At 42.2% G+C, this 24,302-nt stretch overlaps 1 protein-coding gene across 1 annotated transcript; it reads right to left on the reverse strand.

The window, feature by feature from the left end:
• Window positions 1-213: 213 nt before the first annotated feature.
• lhx5 (LIM homeobox 5) lies at window positions 214-22,883 on the reverse strand. Its single transcript, XM_050053473.1, has 5 exons — window positions 21,875-22,883; window positions 19,822-20,045; window positions 18,822-19,099; window positions 15,142-15,307; window positions 214-2,399 (listed from the first exon to the last, which is right to left on the reverse strand). Exons 1-5 carry the CDS (start codon window positions 22,045-22,047, stop codon window positions 2,050-2,052), a joined length of 1,191 nt encoding a protein of 396 aa, XP_049909430.1. The 5' UTR covers window positions 22,048-22,883; the 3' UTR covers window positions 214-2,049.
• Window positions 22,884-24,302: the final 1,419 nt, after the last annotated feature.

Raw genomic sequence — 24,302 nt, forward strand, 5'->3', positions numbered from 1 at the left:
TTAAATGAGATGGATAGTGAGAAGGTGGGAGGGTTATACAAGTGTACACAGTGTCATTTATTCATTCAAGTATTAAGCAGCACAGAATGGAAATTTGGAGTAAAAATTGTACCTTGGCGCAGTACTCGTACCTGTAAATGTATTTAGTTACTTCCCGACATTACAAACAGGAGAAACTTGAGGTCAGAGTTAAGAAGAAAGCCACTTCTTCAAGTTGTAAGAGAAGGTTTTATTACCAGTGCTATTTACATAGAAATAATACAGCCTTGCCCCTTTCCCCCCCTTCAATGCACACACACATGAGCACGCATACCCCCAAGCACTCAGCACACACACACACACACACACACACACACACACACACACACGTTTGTATCCAAGAATATCTCAATACATCAGAAATAAGACACATTCTCTCTAGATCTTATACAACGTCCAAAGGAAACGCAAATGATCTCAAAACAATATTTCAAGTCGAGATAAATCAGTGTGGCCGAAAACACAGCGTTACACGTGCTGGATGTGTTCTGTTCAAGACGTGTCGATGAAGCGGAGATGGCTGAAAGACTAGATGAAATTAAAATGGAAAAAAAATTAGGTGAGGTTTTGTACTGAAAAATATCAGCTAACGTGGTTTGTGTGTCTCCTTTCAGAAGCAGTATTATGAGGAGAGTATGGAAATATTGTTTCTTTTCATGTGACTGCACAAAGGCTGACTTTTCAAATTGGAGCCCTGATGACACTTGGCCCTGAAACTACAGAATTATCTATTGTCATTATTTAGAAATAAAGGAAAAAAAAAAAAATAAGAATTTGTCCTCCACAGCGCAGAGATGTTCACATATACACAGCCGGACGCTGCTGCTGCTGCTGCTGCTGCTGCTGCTGCTTTGAGCTGATTTTTTAATTCAGTGTGTCTTAAGGCCACTAGATGGCAATGAGTGCTTCAGAGCAGACAGTGGTAATGTCACAGATGTTGTCTGCCCCCTCTTTTGTTTTCTCTCTTTAGAGGAAGGAGACCTCAGCTGTTGAAGTAGATTCTCCATTATGGGTTCAATGTTCTTTTGAAAATCATTTCCATTAAAACATGTTTTTTAAAAGGGACAGTAACAAAAGGAAGGTCAGGTGAAGCAGTCTGCAGAGCAGAACTATCAGGGCCGGCTGGATGGGTGTAAGATTTGTGTGTGTGTGCGTGTGTGTGTGTGTGTGTGTGTGTGTGTGTGTGTGCGTGCTTGAGTGAGCACAAGTGTCTGTATAATTGTGTCCGTGTTTTGAAATAATGGTATAGACATCCTTCTTTTGAGCTATGATCAAGAACGCTTTTTGTGCATTAAGGGACTTAAAGCTGAGATGTGTGCTAGAGAAAGTCAATGCCAGAGGTGTGTGTGCATGTCTGTGTGTGTGTGTGTGTGTGTGTGTGTGTGTGTGTGTGTGTGTGGTTTCTATCAAGAAGCAGCCTTTGATCTGACATATTGTCTTACAGAGGAGAATGTTTAAAGCAACGTTTTTTGTGCCTTGATCGCCACATACGTGTTCGTATATCAACGTAAAAGCGTGTATGAAAACCTGGTCCTTTGTCTCTAATATTGAGGGTCGTGTTGCGATGAACAGAATGAAAAAAATTAATAATGCTTTTAAGCAACGGTTTTAAAAACAAAAATGTGGTGAGAAATTAAGAGAACTAGAGATGTCCCCTTTGGCATTTCTCTCTAATGTGTTCCTAGAGCATTAGAAGATACCTTCGTTAACATCAAGGGGAAGGCGAGAAGCATTTTTGCTGGGTGGAATCGCAAATTCTTTTTGTTTTTAAATAATTCAAGTCCCATAATCCAGGAAGGGATATGCTTTGGAGTGTCTACCGGGCAGCAAATATTACTTTTTCCAGTAGGCTGTCCCATTCTCGATTCCTTCAATTGTGAAAATCAGTCCGTGATTTTAAAAAGTCCTCCGTAAAAATCTCACCAGTTCTTTCCACTCCACAATTTTCATTCATCTCCTGAATTAACTAGGCTGACCTCCAGCCCAGGAACGGTCCCTGCGCTTCATCCTTTACCAGGCTGTGGTTTCTCCCATCTCCGGGCCTTGGTGGGACATAGGAGCACTGTAGCTGGAGTTACTAGCCAAGGAGAAAGGAGGACTGGGTCCGCCCCCGTATGCCTCCCCCTGGACAGGCTGCAGGGAGCTCGGTAAGCCCGGCTCCGGACTGGGGGTTTCCGCATGGGAGATCATGTCCGTGAACCTTTGGTCGTCTGAGGGGTGGTGGCCCGATCCCTCCATGGCTCCGGGTCCAGAGCCCAGGATGTAGGGGGACTCGGCTGGAGACTGAGCCTGTGAGGATGGTGGGCCGTGGGGGAAGAAGTCGTAGTTACCTCCTGGTCCGTAATAGTCACCTTGGTATTCTGTGGAAGGACAGGAGAACACACAGGGTTAGACTTTCTACCAAAGACTTTAGTATAAGTGCTGTTCTCATGCACTGTTGGTATGTAAACCGACAAAAAATAAAGCACCAGAATCTGTATATAACCCACTTAATTATGAGCCAGAAATTCGTACCTAACCCACGTAATAGTGAAGGTTGCCACCATGTGACCAATGTGCTAAAGGAAGTAAAGACAGAAGTTGTATAAAGAGCAGAAGTCCACAGAAGGAGGTATGTTGGGGTGGTGGATGTGTCAAACAAACACAGGACTGTCCCCCAGGAGACCAGTGATCATGTCTGGTGTTACATACATACCGTGACTCTGCCCAACCATGATTCATTTCCCAAACCTAACCAACATAACTTAACGTTACTAAACCTAACCTACGTGACTCTACTTTCCTGAACCTTAACCCACGTAACTTTATTTTCATAAACCTAAACTTTATAACTTAACATTAAGTATGCAACGTGACGACACCCAAACATGATTCTTTTCCCAAACCTAACCTACATAACTCTACTTTGCTAAACATAACCTTCGTAACTTTACGTTAAGTACGTAACGTTAAGTACATAACATGACAATGCTCAAATGTTTCTTATGCTAAACCTAACCTACATAAGTTTATTTTCCTAAACAAAAACTACATTACATAACGTTAAGTTTGCAACGTGACGAGACCCAACCATGTTTTTTTTCCAAAACCTAACCTACAGTACATTACTCTATTTTACAAAAAATAACCTTCGTAACTTTACATTAAGTACGTCACTTTACTTTCCTAACCCTAACCTAATTAACTTTAAATTAAGTACGTAACATGATGATGCTCAGTCACATTTCTTTTCCTAAACTTAACCTATGTAACTTTACTTTCTTAAACCTAACCTACATAACTTAACGTTAAATACGCAATATGACAACAATGTCTTCCCAAACCTAATCTATGTACCTTTACTTTCCTAAATCTAACCTACGTAACTTAGCATTAAATACTTAAATTTACCTTAAGTACATAACGTGATGACTTCTGACCATGATCCTTATCCTAAACCTAACCCACGTAACTTAACATAAACTATGTAACATTATGACTCCCAATCATGGTACTCTCCTAAACCTAACCTACACAATGTTTTGTTAAGTACATAATGTCTCGACTCCCGACCATGATAGTCTTCCTAAATCTAACCTGCGTAAATTAACGTTAAGTACATAACTTTACCTTAGGTATGTAACATACCATTACCATACCATACCCATTAACACTTCCTAAACCTAACCTACGTACCTTTATGTTAAGTACGTAACATGATGACTACCAACCATGATTCTTTTCATAAACCTAACCCACGTAACTTAACGTGAAGTACGTACAGGTTGGGGTGGTCCATGGGTCAAACAAACGCAAGACTTTCACCCAGGAGAACAGTGCTGTGTCCCATGTGAAACAAAGTGAACTTTAAGTTATTTTAAGGTGCGTCATCACTTTACGTTAAGTAAGTAACTTAATGTTACGTACGCAACGTGACAACATCCAAGCATGATTCTTTTTCTAAACCTAACCTAACCTGTACGGGCACTAACAGTTCCCCACAGCAACCTCACACACACCTCCACCCTTACCTAAGTGGTGAAATTGATCATGTCCAATTTCCAACCAGCCGCTCTCCAACAGCCTCATTTGAGTGTATAAACAACTCCACACTTCTCCACCTCAGTTCTCTCGCCTTTTACACACTGCATTCATCTCCCTCACTCATTCAGCTCGCAGCCATGCGTGCACCTCGATGGATTCCCCTGCTGAAACTTCTGGATCTGGATGAGGAACTCCAAAATGAGATTCCAGCCTCCCTGCAGCCCTGCCAGGTCCTGTCGGCTGCATCTCTCTCTCCGTCATGTCGGATGCAGCTTCCAGCAACATCCCTCTCCTCCACCTCACTGGGCTGTGGCTATTTCCTGAGCTACACAGATCACGCTCCATTGTTCCTAGCATGTAACCCAGCTAGGGCTGCAGCTGATTTCATTATCAGCTAGTCTAGCAAATGTTTTCTTGATGAATTGATTAATTGTCTGGTCTCTAGAACACAAGGAAATGGTGCAGGCTGCCCATCACAATTTGCTGAAGTCCAATTTGAAACCTTTACTTTGCTTATTTTATTCAACCAACAGTTCAAAACCCAAAGATATTCACTTCACAGCGATACAAACCAGACAAACACTAAAAATCCTCACATTAGAGAAGCTGGAACCAGACACCGCATCGCATCATATCTGCTTGAAAAATGACTAAAAAACATTGATCAATTACCAAAACATTTGCCAGTACATTTTTGGGTGATCGACTCATTAATAACTAATTGTTTCAACTCTAAATACGCCATTATCGCACGTCTGGACACCTGTTTTGAATCTTTCAATCCAATTGTACCCTTTAATTTACACCTTGCTGATGTTTTTTTATCCACAGTCACAGTGCTGGATCACCGACGGCGTTCCATCTTAGTCGAGTCAGTCGTGGTTGTGACAGGTTTACCCCGACTCTACTTTTATCTTTACAGCATCACAAGACAAAATAGCTCTTTATCAAAACTGATCGTGCTTGTTTACATGTCAGCAAATCATCACAAAGATCTGTGAGGTCCACAATCAGTGACTCCTTTTGATTCTTCTTTTGATTGAATGCTATTTGTTAAAAAAAAAAAAAGCTTTTTATTGTTGCCAAGCAACCACCCCATCACCTTCTTACCCTAACCGTCCTGTGTAATCAATCTACCGTTTATTTTAAATGTTATTTCATCATATGTATTTCCCAGTAATCAGTGTGTAGCTCCTGCCATGTTGAGGCAGAGGGTACTGTCTGTAGCTCTGGTTGAGGGTGAGAGGCTGTCAGCAGATAAACAGAGATCTGTGTGGGTACATGAGACCCTAAGAAAGAGGCTGGATCATGGGGAGTACCACCAGTTGGTCCAGGAGCTTCTCTCCATGTTGGCTGTTTAAAGTACTGCACTTTTCTGCTTCCACGCCTGCTGTTTTCTATTGAGATGGTGCTAACTGCGGTTTGTAAAGTCGTATAGCTCTGGGTATCCAGCAACCACTACCACCAGTTTCTCCTCCATTGTTTACCAACTGTAAGCTTGTTGGCGAAGGCCTAGTCTGAGTGGGCGGAAGTTCGCTGCATAGATCAGCCTCTCATTGGGCGGAACAAGCCACCCTACCACCTCTGGTTGTCATAGACAACAAACGTCCTTTACTAACTTTTGCTGTGTTTGATCTTGCGAGGATGTAGCCATTTTTCTGCCATGGTTTGCGTCCTGTAGGCGATATTTTTGTGGGCGTGTTACACCAAACCTATTTTTGCAAGCGCACCGTTGCTGTGGCACCGCCCAGAACGATTGTGATTGGTTGAAAGAAATAAAAAACAGCTGGGGCGTTTTTTTCTCCAATCTTAAAGTGAGAGTCGGCCCAGCGAGACCTCTCTTTTCTTGAGAAAGGTCTGGTGAGCGAGACTAGCGAAGGCCTGCCTCTCAAATCATCCGATTGGACAATGGGAAAAACTGGAAACAACATGGGGCACTTTTCCTGCAAGAACGCCAGGTGCCTAGAGCGCAGAAATGCGAGCACGTAGCAACACAAAAACAGGAAGCAAAAAGCTTCATTATCATTAAAACACTTACAAAAAGCCGCCTCCAGCTGCTGAAACGCTTTGTGTGTGATCAGGGCCTTACTCTGTACATTATTCCACTTCTACATGACACTTTCACGAAAAACAACACATGTAAACCTCATGGTGGAGCTACAGGAAACACCAGAAAGATTCATCCTCTGAGGACCATGATTGTCTGCACAAAATTCCACTCATGTTATAGTCTGACCAACCAACCGAAAAAAAACCCCCCAAATCTATTATTTATATACAGTATATTGAACCTCAAACTCCAGCTTTTAAACTCCCTTCCTCTGGAATATTTGACGTTCACGACTGATGACTTTCTTGTCTAAAATATTTCATGGCGTTGACTTCAAAGCGCCGCAGCAGAAACTGGCATGTTAATGACAGAATACAGCCCAAATTCCTTGCTTTCACAGAACACCTCCAGCACACACTCAGGATTTACAAATATTCCTCACCTAACCTCTAACACTGACTGACATGTTTACACCTCTGAGAGGTTTCAGCACCGTCTGGGCCCCCGACTAATGTTTGATGTCTCCAGGTATATTCACATTTATACCTCGACATGGTGACATTTTTCATTCATTATTCGTGAATTTACTGAGTCTCAAAATGTGTCTTGAACAGAGATGGGTTGGTGTAAGATTTGATCATGAATCATGATAAAATACACACAATGAGTTGATCCTGGTGGATTTCCACTATCTGGATAATCGTGGGTATGGTGTCCAGCAGCACCCACAGAGACTGCTGGGTAACTAACAATAAAAGAGAGTGAAGGCTGCACACACACCAACCTTAAAAGACACAAAATATCTTAATTAAGCATCTGCATATTTCATATGAAAAGACGTGATGCCATTTCAAATAGCTGAAAAGTCTGCATTTTTAAGGTTGTTTGTCTTTCACTAAAAATGATGCGTCCCAGTAAAAATATTTGTTTCTTCACTAAATGTAAGGTAAAGTCATTCCAGTATGTTTTAAGCATATTCTGATGGTTACTGGGATGACATCATGAATCACAATCATTCTGGCTGACCTTGAAAGCTGTCCATGACAACCAGGAGTCCAAGATACAAAGGGTTAAAGGGTTGCAAGTTATTTAAAAATCAATCTACGCAGATACTTTTGTACTCATGTGCCCAGGCTTAAAGATTTTCTCTCCATGATTTCTGCCTCCAAATCCAATTAAGGTGATGCAAATTTTGTTTCTGGTGCTCACAGCATTCAAACATTTGGATTTTAAAATCCATCGGAAACATGTATCTCCACAAACAATGTCCCTGTTCTCTGGAAAATTCAAAAACCTCACTCGGTACGTTCACATGCTCAGTTCAGTTGAGCTTTGGTTACAGCTCGACTGGGCCATTTAATTGGACTGCTGTCCTTGTCCCAGTATACAAGCACTGTTGACCGAAGTATGTCTGACTTTGTAACGATATGCCCCCTTTCAGATCGTTAGTATTGGACTTTTTTACGGTTGACCTATTGCATCACAGACCAAACAATCGACTAACTGGTGGCAAACTGGTACCTTGGTGGACATTTCGTGCGTGCTGTATGCTTTACTTTTTCTTATTGTCTTTTGTTCGACTTCCAGGTGAAAGTCCAGGGTGGAAACTGTGGAGCATGCTCAGACCGTCTCGGCCAGTTTGGATCCAACTGACTGTATACATGCGGGAGGAATTTGACTCCCAATCTCATTATGTTGGTGTGTTAGTCCGACTTTTAGAAAATCAGTTTGGTCCGATTTCAGTCGGACTAACATGTTTACATGTATTTCAAAAGTCCAGTTTTCGTCTGATTTTCTCTAATGTCATGTAAACGTACTGACTGTGGCGACTGCTTATAGGATGTTCTTTGGATCCAGGGTAACAGGGAAGCTGATTTAAATGCTGTGAACACTGAAAATAAAATTCAATTTTCAGAGACAGAAATCTCAGAGACAGATAACCCAAACTACCAACAGACGATGCAACAATCAAGACACTTGTATTTTTTATATGAGTGGTCCAACCTGTTCTTGTATCCAAGCAGTGCACACGTGAATCCAACCCTGAGTGCCACGCCACTTTGAGATCCATCCAGTGCACATTTGGGCGTAACAAACCAACCAGCAGCTGAGCTCCTCTCACACTCTCTCAGAGCAGAGCTACACTGTATATGCACAGTATACTCTCATATCTGTCTGTTAAATATGAAACTACAGCCAGTAAGCAATTAGCTTAGCTTAGCACAAAGACTTATAGTCATTTGTTTACAGTGTACCCAAAAAAAAGTATAACAATGACTAGCTGTAGAGTTTAACACGGGGTTATGTGCTGGACTATGTCTTCGCTGGGTTCCCTGGCAACCTCGCTGTGCAGACAAGACTCTAGGAAGTTACCGCGCCTGTTCAAGATCAACGTGATCTTACAGAGATATGTGAAATGACCACAACCTCTGAACACCGCATTATGTGGTGGCATGGTTGGGTTCAGGCACAAAAACTACTAGGTTCAGAAAAAGAAAGTGTTTTCAGTTAAAATAACTATGCTTGTTGCATACGGGTCGTAAGTATGACATAAAGTAACGTAAGTACATCATGTAACGAACTACATAAAGGGCGTAAGAACCTAAGGTTAAAAGAAGTCCACTTCGACTTTTTGTTTCACATTGGACACAAACCACCATCTGGTATTTGTTGACCCAATAATCACACAGACTTCCTCTCTACATGGACTTTCTTGCTCTTTACACCACCTACGGCAGGGGTGTCCAAACTTAATTGAAATTAGATAATGTGAAAATACCTAGGGGCCGGCTCCTTCTCACATCATCGCTGACATACCTGGTGCACGTCTACAAACTGTACAATGTGAGATGAACGTATTTAAAATCGGTCCGCTGGCCACGATTCTCCCCTGGGTGGGACCTTGAACATGCCTGACCAGCACGTTCTTCTTCCGAAGTTGTTGAATACCACTGCTTTGTCAGGGATTTTGGTGTCAGATACTGGATGCTAAAAGTCGGCTTTCTCAGTGGCGGTACGATACGCCACCAGGAGGTGTCAGTTTGCAATGCAGCCATACGTAACCTTTTGTGGCGTTATGATACACCGCTCGTAGGCCACATAGCTTCTGTCGTGGTGGTGTGAGGTCAAGTCGAAACGCTGCCAGTAATGACATAATGTAAAGACCTGGAAAGTCCCTATAGGGTGGGCGGATGGAAGGGGTGGTGGTACAACAAACCCAGGACTTTCACCCAGGAGCCTGGTGTTTGCTTCTTGTACAGATGTACAGCCAAACCATGATGTTTTTTTCCAAACCTAACCACGTGCCTTTGATGACTTCCCAACGTTGGTGGCAGCATCCTGAAACACCAACAACAGACGCAGGAGGATACCTACATATGTGTAGACACAAAAGGCCACTGACAAAGCAACGATATGTGTCGACTTGGGTTGAGAATGTGTTGGCCTGACCTATGATGCTATTACTTTAACCATCACCCATTGTGTGAAGTCTTTGAACCGGGGAAATCGTGTGTCCACGACAAAGGATCATAATTGACTTTTCATTGTCAGTGTCCGCGGTGCTACAATGTAAATTCAACACAGTATGTGCCACCAACATGTAATGCAGTGTTAAGAGGTCATTTCAGGTGTTTCTGTGAGATAACATTGTTCTAGATATAGCAAGCTTTTTGACTTTGGACGGAGCCAGGCGAGCTAGTTCCTCCTGTTTCCAGTCTTAATGCTTCTGGCTGCAGCTTCATATTCATCAGACAGACATGAGAGTGGTATCGATCTTCTCATCTAACTCTTGGAAAGACACAAATGAGCGCATACTATTTACTAAAATGTCAAAATATTCCTTCAATACTACACCAACGACGCCACTGACGTACTTTCAGACAAGGGCGTAGGTTTCGTTTCAACATGTGAAACACATGAACACACATGAAACGAGGGGTTTGAGGGTGCTGCTAGAGCATCAAACACTTCATTTCCTGCATCCTGGTGAATTTTTATGCACCAATTTGCCTTTCCTGCATCTGTTTATAGAGTAAATGTCTCCAATTATGTCAAAGTAAAAGTCCTCTGCTACTTTCATGTGTACTTTCTGTGTTCTAAATATTTAGGGGGACGTGTCCCCTGTGTCCCCCTTTAAATCTACACTTACGCATTCAGACTGTGCAATGATCCTCTCAACACAGCCGCAGTCTCAAAAGGACGACGACCCAGATGAGACTCAGACTTTTGATGAAGTGCTGAAATGGCGAAAGTTCCAGAGGACTGACTTTTTGCAGACTCATTTGACATGCTGTTCTCTGAAACTATATTTCTTGAGTTATTTATCGTAAAAAGAAATCCTGTCAGAGCGGTTTACAAAGGATCCATCCGCTCCACATGTAGCCAATTACTTCACACGCCGTTTGCATCCATTAACAATTACAAACCTCCACCTGCCTTCTGCTTCTCAACGCTTCCATATTCACGTTCCAAATTTACATCCTCCCCTCTGCTGCAGATTAAACATTAAATCCATTCTGTTTCAACACCACCTTGAACTGAGATCGATGGCAGACTTTACCCCGCTGCCCCAGATGTTGCACTAGCATTTCTGCACTCGCACCATATGCTCTCTCCTTGCTTCCTTGTTTCAGCCTAAACAGGCAGAATCGAGAACTCGCAGGTTAGATATCGAGAAATGATTTTAACAACTGCGTTTATTTGCTGTTGCTTTTTTGGTGATCATCAAGAGGGACGACGAGAGCTGACATGACTTTCACAAACAGGCTAATTATTTGATCTCACAAACAGGCCCCTGCTAGTTTGGCCGACCTTGAGGATAAACAACAAGCTTGTGTTGTGGAGTGTGTGTGATGGGGATGGGGATGGGTGGGGATTGAGGGAAGAGGGGTGGAGGTGGGGGGGCTGCTCTGGAAACTATAATTACACTCACGCATGCAGACGCACCACACACAGGCATTCCTGGCTGTAAGCAGCAGCAGCAGAGGAACATAAGGAAGCAGCGAGCTCAGATAAAGGCGAGCAGAAAGGCCTGCTCTGCTGCGGTGGCGGCACAAAAGGGTGTGAGAGGCAGCGTGTGAAGAAAGCAAGAGAGACGAGAGCGAGGGATGGAGGTTTTGTCCTCTGTTTTCCCCTCCCACTCCCTGCGTCGCAGCCTTGACGGCTCCAGTTTATTGTATCCTCAATGCCCGGGCCCTTCAGGTAGATGTGCAGGAGCTGTATAGAAACCACGGCTCTCAGACTGTCCATGAAAAACAAACTGCTGATATACATGACAGGTGCATCTGATTTATTCCTGCAGTTCAATGTGGAGCTATTGTTGCATTAGCGTGCTGTTGTCGCACGCTGCCCACCTGCTATTGTCTCCGAGAAATGTTTTCTTGATCCAGGCGACCAATTGAAGCTTTAATACCCTGCAATCCAGATGTTTTTATCCTCCAAGTGGTCTTGACAGGGATTTATTTATTTATTTTTGAAGGGATATTGATTTGAAGGAGTCGTTACCCGGAGATCACATTGTGTTCTTGTGCACGTGATTAGAAAAGACAGTGTAAAGAAAGCAGCTTATCGTTTCATCAGCAGTTCATTTTCACATGTGGAGACCAGCAAATAAGGTGCGCCTTATCTCCAGCATCCAATGGGAAGAAACAATTTAATAGCTATTAATATTTGCTAACATCAAACGTAAATTTAACAGGCGTTCTGTGCTCAGAGTCAGAGCTACAAATGATTTCTTTAACCCGATCGAGACCTAATTATGTTCCAAACACAGAAAAATATTGTAATGGTGGGTTTCTACTCTAAATGCAAAAAAACCAGTCAGATTAGGAGACTTGATTATGTGTCATTTTTTCTGTCCATTCCCACCATGATAATATAAATGACAATCAATGGTCTTAACAGATCTTTTTTTCAACAAAAAACCAGAGTTGATTTATTTCTAAGGAATATTTAACTCATATCAATGACTAAAGTGACGCTTTTAAACACATTGCATTTATATTTTGTATTGTATTCGTCATCACGGCTCAAAAAATCCTCAAATTCTTAAGTATCTCCAGAAAATACTGTGTTCAAAGACTCTCGAGATGAATAATCTATGAATATGTCCACTTTTCATTTTCCAGTGGCACTCAGATCTCCTGCCTGTTCCAGTGGAGGAATACTTGTGAAATTAAATCCAGAGTAAAAGCTACAAATCTTTTGTACAATATTTTGTCATGCACAAGTAATATAACATCTCATGTTTACCTTACACAGTTTAAACACAAATTTATGTACGTTAACAATGTGATTCATAGACGGAAACGTGCCTTGTGCTGTTAAAAAAGGGGGCGTGGCTCTACTGCAGTCCACTTTAGACGATGTGGAGCACTGTGATTGGCTCAAAGACATCCCATCAAAACAGTCAGATGAAAGACGAGACATCCTAGAAGAGTTATGGTGCGTTCGTTTTGTACTCGGAGGTCGGAAATTCCCAGTCGGAAGTTTAAACTCGATCGGATTTCCAACTCGGAAACTTGGAGCAACCGCATCAACCCTGACTTACAAATTCAAGATGGCTGCCGGTCACATACATTGGTGAGTAAACACTCTGCTTAAGTAGTGTTTACAGCAATTTTATCTTATTTGTTTTACATTAGGTCAGCCATACCCATAGTACTGTTCAATCTTTATGCGTGTGCATGTTGCTACGCTGTCTGTATGTGCAAAATACCACATCGAGCGTTGTTATCAACTGATATTGCTAACAGTGGCTACGGCTAGCCCAATGGTAACGTCCATGTTTTTTTCCGACTTGTCCACCGTTGTCAACTAGAATGCAAGAACTGTTGTCAACTCGGAGGTGACGTCATTCCCACTTCCGACTTCCGACCTCCGAGTACCAAACAAACGCACCATTATGTCAACTGGAGCATACGGAGGATCTGAAAGGGTTAATCAGTCACCCTCCAGCTACGTCAGCCCAAGCAGTTTCATGACCAGCTTTATATCTGAGGAGCTGCTTTAGCTTTAACATATTTTTGATATGTCAGTCTTTTGCTGATAGGAATTAATTTCTTCTTCAGGATACTTCTCGTTCCAAACTTAAGATATTTGCTATTCATTGCTGCTGAGCCTTTTTTCCTCCTTTAACACTTCAAAAAATTAATCAAAACTACTTTTGATGAATCAACTCTAATGTGTTAATTTCCTCCCTTTTTTTCTTTAACCTTAATTTGTCGAAGATGTAGCAGATTTATTTTCAAGGAGGAAATTAACAACTTGTCAGAAAGAGAATGACGCTCAAGAGGTGAGCCAAGAAGGGTTTTTTTCTCTAATTTCATCAAATGCTGTAATCTGTAAAGGGCCTTAAGGCACATTTTGATCTTCATTAAAACTTCAGTGACACTTTTTTGTTGCAGAATGGTACAAGAATTTATTCAGCAGAGTTTACACGCTATTTTGGAAGTTCTCTATTCTGAAAGAGTTTTGATAAACCACAACTGTGTCTTTTGATCTTAAATGCATGACTTGAATGCCACCCATGCTGCATCAGTTCCTTCAAACGTGCATCCTTCCAGCCACGAGCGTAGGTTTCGTTTAAACATGTGGGGGCACATGTAAAGCAGGTGGGTCTCGGGGTCTTCTGTCCGCAAATTTTGAGCCTTAATTTCCTGCATTCTGGATTTTTTTTTTGCACAAATTTGTGCCATTTCTGCATCAATTCATGGTGGATACTTCTTTCTTTTCATCAAAATAAAAGTCCTCTGGTACTTTAATGGTCTGAATATTGAGGGGGATGTGTGCCCTGCATCCACCCCGAAATCTACGCCTATGCTTCGAGCTGTACAAGTGTCACTAAGTGAGAGTTAAGTATGTTAAAGCTTATTTTGAGCCTTTAAAATCTTCACTTTAGATAAACCAGAACTGTGTCTTTTGATCTTAGATGCATGATTTTAATACGCCACCCATGCTGCATCAATTCCCTGTAACGTGCATGCTCCCAACCAGGAGCGTAGATTTCGTTTTAACATTACGGGGGGACATATAAGAAGTGGGGGTGTGGGGGTCCTCCACTAGGATTTTTTTTGCATCCTGATTATTTTTTCTGCATTAATTTACTTTAAAATAAAAGTCCTTGAGGGGGATATGTGCCCTGCGTCGCCCCCGAATTCTACGCCCATGCGCCCAGCTGTACACAAGTGTCAGTAAGTGAGAGTTAAGCAGGTTTCATTCTTATTTTGAGCCTTTAAAATCATCTTCTGATCTTAAATGCATGACTTGAATATGCCACCCATGCTGCGTCAGTTCCCTCTAACGTGCTTCCTCCCAGCCAGGGGCGTAGGTTTCATTTCAACAACGCATAAGAACCAGGGAATTTAGGGGTTCCTCCACCAGGGAAATCTGGGGCCTTAATTTCCTGCATTCTGGTGATATTTTTCTGCATTAATTTCTGATTGATATTTCTTTACTTTCATCAAAATAAAAGTCATCTGATACTTTTGTGTTCTAAATATTGACGGGGACGTGTCCCCTGAATTCCCCCAAATTCTACGCCCATGCTCCCAGCTGTACAAGTGTCAGTCAGTGAGAGTTCAATGGGTTTAATGTTTATTTTGAGCCTTTAAAATCTTATGTATAAACTTAATTTTCCATCTAGAAGAAAACTCTCTTCTGAACACACACACGGGCCGAATAATCCCCAAGGTTAGAGTCAAATTAAGGACTGATCTTTGAACAAAAGATGACTAGATTAAAGAAACTCGTGACCCCTCAACGTCCGAACAAACTCCCCTGAGGTCTGCAGCGTACAGCCGATAAAGAGCGATCTTCATGTAATCTTCCTGCCGCTTGGTGCTGTACCTATCAGCCGTGTTGGTGCTGCTGACGGATGTAATTAAGTTACACCATATCACATCACAGATTATTTCTGAGATTACATTTGCAGCACAAAATAAAACCTGATATCCACATTAACGTTGCAGCAGGCGACACAAAGACGCAGGACCGTGCACCACATTTTCATTAAAGTGGACATTTCTTACCTCCGTAGTAACCGTAGGCCCCCGGTCCTAAGATGTCCGGATCCTCCAGCCTGCCTCCCAGGGGCCTCATCCTCCTGGGGCCCCTGAAGAAGGCGTGCCGCCGGGCCCCCAGAGCACTCAGCTGCTTCATCCGTCTCTCTTTGGATCTTCTGTTCTGGAACCAAACCTGCGTGGAAGCGGAGGGACGGGGGTCACAGTTAAAGAGGGTTTTAGCTCGCAGCCTTCTCCACTCCTGCCTTCACTCCGTCTGCGTCATGCCAAGAGTACGAGTCATGTCGCTGTGAGATTTACACTCTGATCACACTCACTACAAGATTCAGTCTGTTGCACGAACACAAAATGCACAAAGCACAACTGAACAAATTAATATGTATCGTTTGAATCCTGATCAGTTTTAGCTGATTTCACTGATCTATTCAATTTCATGCTCGCTGTTACAGAGTCTGTGTCGGGAGCAGAATCTAAATCCTGTTTTTATTTATTCATTTATTGATAGATTTCAGCCTTTAAAGGGCTCTTATTCAAAAAGGACAAACTATGTTGTACAAACTGTACAAAATTATCCCAATTCCAGGACAGCTCTGTGACCATGTTTGACCTGTTTTTATTGTATAACAATTATTTGTGGCATCATTTCATTAGAGCTGCAATGAATAATTGATTAGTTGTCAACTATTAAATTAATCAGTGACTAATTTCACAACCAATTCATTGGTTTGAGTCATTTTTAAGGAAAAATAAAGTCAAAATCATCTCATTCCAGCTTCTTAAATGTGAATATTTCCTAGTTTCTTTCGTCCTTTGTGACAGTAAACTGAATATATTTGGCTTGTGGACAAAACAAGACATTTGAGGACGGCACTGATGGACATTTTTCAATATTTTCTGACATTTTAAACAGCAAATAAGTAATCAGTTTATTGAGAAAATATGAATGTGCAATGAAAATAATTGTAAATTGCAGCCCTACTTTTTATTCATATTGATTTCAAGGTTTAAATTCTTGGACCTCAGCATTTAAATGGCTTAAAAAATTATGTTTACCTTAAACTAAAAGTGTTAAAGCATTAAAAATGCAGTTACATGTCACAGAAAAAGTCAAAACTAACCACATATGAGATGAAAATTTCCACATTAAGATTTTGATCCTTTAAGGAATACAAGAAGTCTTTCACTCTTTTAAACATATATAGAAATGTTAAATATTTCTCTGGCGAGCGCAAAATATCGTCAGAAATTAGGAGACGCATAAAGATGCTCTGCTTGAAATTAAGTGTTTTATCTGTGGCAGAATATAATAAGACACTTATAAACTGGAGCTGTAAAAAATACATTTTCCTGCTGTAAAATAAAGACGAGCAGCAGAGCGATATAAATGCACCCAGCACACAAGCTACTGCACCTCAGTGCGAGTTAAAATAAACAGTGGAAGCTACAAATCAGAGTCTAAAAAGGCTTATCAGTGACGTGAGATAAACTGTCTTTGAAGAGGAACAAAGGAGGATTTCACTACACACCATATGGAAGAATGTCTGCATTATAAGCACATAACACATCTTGTTTCGCCTTTGCATCACTGCTGCATAATGATGTATGCTCACCCCAGCCGGGCTACACCAGAGGCAAAATCCCACTGTGCTGCAGATTAACAAAAACACACACACACACATACACACACACAAAAACACCTAAAACCACTTAGGCTCTGTTCTATGTGCTCCAGCAGCAAAGGCGACACCTGCTTATTGAGAACAATCGTCTAACTGTAGGGTACATTTTTATGGAAATGCTCTCGCTCCCCTCGAGAGAGCGTTGCTTAGGGATTACATACACATGCTGGAGAAGCAGCGTAGCTCACAGGGCTCCCCGTGCTCAGAGCAATGGTATTTAACACACAGCGAACGAGCAGGAAGATGACGAAACAGAGCCTCCATTTTGGCTCCGAGCAACACAGAAGGGGTGGAGGGGAGGCGAGGGGGGGATCACAGGCGGAGGGATGGACTACTGCCTGATTGATTGATTGATTTATTGACTGTTTGATTGAGCTCTGTTGATGCAGCTCTCACACACACTCACACACACAGCAGCCTGCAGTATATGATATAGATGAGGAGGCCCTGGTCGGCTCTAATAAGCAGTGGGAACAGGCTGGAAGTGAGTAAGAGCAGAGAGGTGGGAAAGGGGAGGGTGGTATGTAAATCTGTGAAATCAGCGATAATTACAGTGAGTGCACAAAAAGCCACATCACAGTTGGCAGAGATGGTGCTAATCATCCTGACACAGTCTGTACCCAGCCTCTGTCTGTGTGTGTGTGTGTGTGTGTGTGTGTGTGTGTGTGTGTTTCTGTGCATCTGTATATGTGTCTGAGGGTGAGCACACAGACAGAGACAGAGGTCCAGAGCTGCTCGTGTTGTGCTGCAAAACATGTTTGTATGTGGGGCTCCTCTCGCCTCTGGCAGAAACAAGACTAACCTTTCACTAATTTCACGGCTGTGCGACGCGTCTGACGACTGAAATAACCCTCTGTCTGCACAAAATAAAGGCTATTCTTTAAAAAAACAAACACAGTGTTTATTATATCCATGCAGCGGTAAATTAGATTACTAGATCTTAATTTGAACACCTGCACATACAGATACAGACGGGCAAATATGAACACAATCATTATAGGAAAAGGTTTAGATTTCAGGGGGATGCAGGGGAAAAATATTTAGAACATGTGCATTTGTGTCCCCCAATAAAAACATGACAGGAGCACTTTTATTTTAGCAAAATAAAAGACATTTATGGCATTAAATGGTTAAAAAAAAGGCACAAATTGGTGCACAAGAATGCAGGAAATTAAGCTTTTGCAGAGGACCTCCAAGCCGTCCTTTAATATGTTCCTCCCAAAGGGAAACAAAATCTACGCCCTTGATAACAGGAGTAAAAAATAGTGGAGTTAATAGAGGATAAAATTAAATTTCAAAAGAATTAAAATTTAAAAAGTAGTGGGACATGACTGCTGAATAACATGACCGAAAAACAAAAAGGAGAATTCTATGTGCACGTATATATTTTTGAAGAGTAACATATTAAATAAAGCTTTAAACACGTATAAATAAAAATATAAATATGTTTGTCGAAATGAGATTCTGACTAAATCCTCACAGTGGAAGGAAATAAATCAAATAATTGTTTTAAAAAATGTTAATAAATAAATGAATGAATAAATAAATAAGAGCATCAAATAGAAAATTCTAAAAGTTAAAAATAAAATAAAATAAAAATAGATTAAATTAAATAAAAAAATAGAAATTTTAGATATATTGCTGCAAGGTGGGGTTGCATTGTTGTGTGGGGAATATAAAATTATTATTCTGCTTCCACATGACTGTGAAACTATTTCTATAATGCACACTGACAGGTGCATGTCTCTGTCGCATGTGAGCCTAATTATCATCATTTTACAGGTCTTTTTCTTCCATTTATATTTAAGAGAAATGCAGAAAATGTGACAAACAACGCGTGGGGGACGGCTCCTGCGTGGATCTAACACAGCTCATCATGTTGTGACATTTCTCTAACAGATGACGAGAACTTCAATTAAAACCTCAGAGAAATTAACAGGTAATTCCGCTGATTTATAATCCGTCATTTGTGTCTAATTCGTCTCTGTCTGCGCACACAGCTGCTCTTACCTGGATCACCCGCATGTTCAGTCCCGTCTCCTGGGCCAGCTGTTCCCGGATGTGCCGGGTCGGCTTCGGCGTGGCGACAAACGCGGCCTTTAACGTTTCCAGCTGCTTGGCCTTGATGGTGGTCCGGGGCCCCCGCCTCTTGGTCCCCGAGTTCTGCTCCTCGTTCTCTATATTGTTCGTTTCCTTATCTGAGGACGTGGAATTGTCCGTCTCCTTTATGTCGTCCTGCATTGGGTCCTGCAGATCCGGCGATAAACTCCTATCTGTACACGACGACACTGAGGGGAAAACAAACAAGAGGAAGGTCACGATCCGAAATGTCAGGGAGGAGGAGGAGGATGAGGAGGAGGAAGAGGAGGAGGAGGGGGCTGTAATTAGGCCTGGAGATGCACAGCGGCGGGAGATGCGTCCAAAATATGTCTTTAAATTGACTGAGATCTGTCATGCAGGAGATTTTCTGCAGCTTTTTTTCATGCACACATTTTTAATCTTTTTTTAAAAAATGCATTTGATTATTTGCAGATTTAAAATGCTAAAAAATATCATGCAATCTTACGCATGTATAAAATATGTGTGCATATGAGAAGGGAGCGTGGCAGTGTCGGTGCAGCAGTGCAGCTTCTGTCCTCACGAGCTTTCTGTAAGGATGAATAGAGCGCGGGAACACACGGCCAGGCTAACATACTCATCCCCAGCGGATCCCGGCGTACAATAATAGAAAGCCATTGTCCTGTGGAGGTAAATATTGAAACCATTCATGTGACAAGGTTGTTGTGAGATGCTCTCCACGGACTGCTGCAAATGTTCCACACAAACAGAACCTCGCGCTGCTCACAGCCTCCACCCTCCGCTCTCCTTTGTGCACCCACAGGCCGGCTGTCACTTTATTCACCACACATGCATTTATATAATATTCATCCACGACATGAGCAACACAAGAAGCGTTTTAAAGTCTGTAACAAGAGACAAACACATTTATATATATGAGGGCGCTGATTACCTGAGTTCAAGTTGACTTCCTTAATGGCCCCGGAGCTCATGTAATCTTCTTTGCACACGAACTTGTTCTCGTCTATCACGTAGAGCTCCTCTCCCGTGGACAGCTGCTTGTTACACACCATGCAGGTGAAGCAGTTCAGGTGGAACACCTTGCTGCGGGCTTTGCGGACCAAGTCGTTTGGCGAGATTCCCTGCAGACAGCCCGCGCATTTAGTGCCAAAGCGCCTGCACGAGACCAGAGTTTAAAATTAATATTTGTCCTTTTTATAAAAAGCAAAATCACCTCCTGTTATAGCCGAATTATAATAAAAGCAGCAGCGTGCAAAAGCTCTTATAATTATCATCCAAATATATTTTTAAATGAGCCTGTTATGTCTACATATGTGCATATCATATAATAAAATGTGATCGGTAGGGATAAATAATTTGAGCATTAACACCTATTAAAGGAGCAAATATAAACAGAAGTCAAATTATTATAATGCTTAAAATATTCTTGTTTTTTTGCTAATAATATAATAAAATAATTAAAATACAGTGCGTCTCATTACGCGCCATTCAAGCCTGTATAAATATAAAGGCAATAAATAATCTATATTTCCTATTTCGTATTAAATCATGAGTAAACAATCATTTATGATAAACAAAACAATAAACAAAAGCATCTCTATTTAAGTGTCTGGCGGCGGAGAGCATTCAAACCCAAATATAAAAAAATGAAATAGAATAAAATTAAAAACCCGAGTCAGATTTTGGGAGCGAGCAAACCCCGCGTGCTCATTATTTCTGATGGAGGTGCTCTGACAATAACCCCACGCAAAACGCATTAGTGACAATCAACACATTGTAGCCGCGGATATATTATGGGATTAAGCAGAGTGGGAGCATCTTAGCGTGGAAATCTGCTCTTAATCCATATTCACCCGCTTAAATACCGAGTGGGACGACTCATCAATTTGATACACAAATAACCCCAAAATAAATTTTATTAAAAAAAAAAAAAAAGGTGCTGGCTGTTTTGTGATATTCCACAGTGGAGAGAAACACACCTGGTGATATTATATTAAAGCTCCTCAGGTGAGGTTGTGTTACAGGAGGCTCACCCCGGGCCTGCTGCACCTACCTGTGCCCGCCCCCCCTCCCGGCCCATCTGGGGGGTGCTTTAAGCCTCTGGCTGCAAACAAGCGCTCCTTTTGTGCAGCATTGTTTTAACACTAATGTCGCCTTGTCTCTCCATTTGCAACGGTATCGCTCCACTGTCCCTCCTTTCACATGCATGGCCGCAGCCTCCCCCAGCGCAAAGGGCACAACTCTACTCACACAACAAATGGACATATTAGGGTGATTACTGTTTCGCCTGGCTAATGGCTCGGCCATTTAAATCCACCGCTTGATGGGACCTGCGCTAATATGATGGCCGAGGCCGCGCGAGGCCAATAATAGCCCGTCCGGACAAAGGCTAATGTGTCTTACATGTCATTAGACAATTTGGGGGAAAATAACTGACACATACAAATGAAAATGATGCTAAGAGAGTGCGACGGGACAAACAAGGGCTTCACTTATCACTCAATTACCTGAGACACTTTTTGGGAATTGTGAGGCGGTTAATAGGCTGATGGTGTGTGAGGTGGTGTGTGTTGTCTGGAGCTGGCAAATACATTTAATAAATGCAAAGCACAGGATGCACGTGGCTGCACAGTGACTGAATATTTGTTGTTATTTGTAGTGTGCAGGCCCTTTAATAAAAGGCCACACTGTGTGTGAGCAAAATTTCATTTTAGAGGTTCATTAAAATATTTTGAAATATATTGCTTTTACATTTATTCTGCATGTTTTATTTTAGCTGGAATACAATTTTAATGTCTGACCCCTGTGCGCACAGGATTTAAGCCCAGGCTCGTCTCTGTGGGCCACACTGTTAGCACTCATATTTTCTTTTATTTCTCTTAATTATTTCTTTATCAACACTGCACCCATATAAATATCCACATATTCCTAAAATGTGCTGCACACTGTTGTGAAGCCTTATCAGAACTCTGACTCTCTGTTACCTGAAAAAGTCCATTTTGCAATAGAGCTTTCCGTCCCTGGAGAAGCACTTCTCGGTGAGGTTGCAGTTGCACTCGCAGCACTGGACGCACTTGGCGTGCCAGGCTCTGTCCAGCACGTTGAGGAGGAACCGGTCCAGGATGGGCCGTTCGCACCCGGCACAGTGGACCATCATGTCTCCGGCCTGCAGGACGCCGAGTGCCGACCTTCCCACACGGACTGCGCTGCTCGGACTGGGGCAACCCGGGTCTACGCGGAACAACGTCTTGGCTCCGGGGAGGTGTGCTGTCAGGCGAAAAGTGGAAGAAGCTCCCCGATCAGCGGAGTGACAATCCCCGGGAAGCGTTGTAGTCCTGCTCCTGTTTGGCTGCTGTCCTGGCACTTGTCACAATCCACAATCCAGAGGAGAGGAAGAGAGATCTCAGCCGCGCCAGCTGATGGACTGCGTAATGGACACACCGGACATGTTTTCTCGCGCGCACTCTGTTAAAACATCATCATTCACACGTGTTTATTTCTAATATTTCATCCCTCTGCTCGTGCTTTGTTTTGGCTCCAGTCATTTCCTTCGGGCTCACCTCACGCCGCCACTTTCGCATCACTGTGCCTGGGTTATCACGAGGTTTTGCCAGCGCGACGCGCATCCTGCGCTCACATTGGATGACGCCCTTGTTAATTCCCGTGCCAGGAGAGCCAATCAGAACACAGTTGTTATGGTTACACGTCCATAGCTGTAGCCTCCGAGCGAACCTGAATCACACGCGGCGCGCAGAAACACCAGGGCCGCGCATGCAGGGTGTTTGTAGTGGCGCTCTGAGAGGCCAGCCTGCATGTGGAAGGTTTCATAGCGGGTCAGCAGTGACTGTGTGAGGAGCAGACAGCATCAGACAGCCTCCTGCAGCATCTGCTCGGACCTTCAACTTGAAAGTCCACAGAAACCCGCTGCAGGTGAGGAAATACCTGCACAACAGGCGCGTCTACATGAATGTGAATAGATGCGCTGGGAGTGGGAGTAGCCGAACAAGGGCTAATGCTACACAACCTCCATAATGGCCTTGTGACAAAACGCTCGTGCATTACAGTGTGTCCGTGCAGGGCCGGGGAGGAGGGGCCGCGGGCCTTTTCTCATGCACAAAGCTATTTAGAGGGAAATGCGATGGATTAGCTGGCGCCCATCAATAGGGAGAGCCCTGTGCTTTAACACAGGGGCCACCAATCGAAGCGCATTTCAATATTTACCAACAGCCTCGTTTTGTTAGTTCGCAGTTAAGCAAACATGCAATAGGCTAATTCCTGTCAGTGGATGCGCGAGAGGCGTTTTGTCTCTTTCCATGGTAATGATTCATTTCAATGACATTAGGTGTGAAGTTTGACTCATTTCACAGCATTACAGGCCGAGCGAGACAACATTTAGAGAGCAGCAGGTAAACAACACAAGACTGAACCATCAGGATCTATCTGTGTATTTATCTATAGCTGATCAATAACCTGATGTTAATGACCAGTCAGTTGATGATCAAGATAAAAGGTATTAAATGTTTTATTCTACATTCATCTGTCAGATATTTTATATTATTTATGAGACATTTTCTTTCATTATATCAGAGCTCTGACGTCAGTGTCCTCGTCTTGCTCAAGGGCACGTGGACATGTGGACAGAGGCCAGATATCAAACCAGCAACGTCATAATTAAAGGCCAACATCTTCATGCACCTTCCTTCCTTCCTTTTTCTCATCCTTTTGTTTGTCTCTCTTTCCCTTTATTTCTTTCCTTTATCTGTCCATTATTTCCTTTTCTGTTTCCCTTTTCCTCCTTTTTGTCTTATTCTATCTCTTTCTTTCCATTTCTTTCTTTACCTATCCATCTGTCATTCCTTCTCTTTTTCTGTCTTACTCTCTTTTTTCTCTTGGTCTTTTTCTTTCATTTATCCTTCTTTCTTTGTCTCTTTTAATCTGTCCTTTTCTTTTTCTGTCTCTCATCCTCTCTTTCCTTCTTTCTCTGCCTCTTTCCTTCTTTCTTTATCTATCCATCTGCTGCTCAGTTTTCTTTTTGTCTTCCTCTTTTCCATATTCTTTTTCTGTTTCTTTCTTTCGCTATTTCTTTCTTTCCTTTTTTTGTCTTTTTCTTTCTTCTCTCTTTTCCTTCTTTCTCTGCCTCTTTCCTTTCCTTTATCTATCCTTCTGTCATTCCCTTTCTTTTTCTGTCTTTTTTTCTTGTTCCATCTCTTTCTTTCTTTCTTTCTTTCTTTCTCCTGGTCATCCTTTCTTTCCTTTTTATCTCCCTTTTCCTCCTTTTGTTTTTGTGTCTTTCTTGTCTTCTCTCTGTCTCATTCTTTTCCTTTCCTTCTCTTTCTTTATCTATGCATCTGTTGTTCCTTTTCTTTTTCTCTTACTCTTTTTTCATCATTTTTTCTTTCTTTTTTATCTTGC

This window comes from Epinephelus moara, chromosome 9 (genome assembly GCF_006386435.1).
Source record: "Epinephelus moara isolate mb chromosome 9, YSFRI_EMoa_1.0, whole genome shotgun sequence".
NCBI classification, from domain to species: domain Eukaryota; kingdom Metazoa; phylum Chordata; class Actinopteri; order Perciformes; family Serranidae; genus Epinephelus; species Epinephelus moara.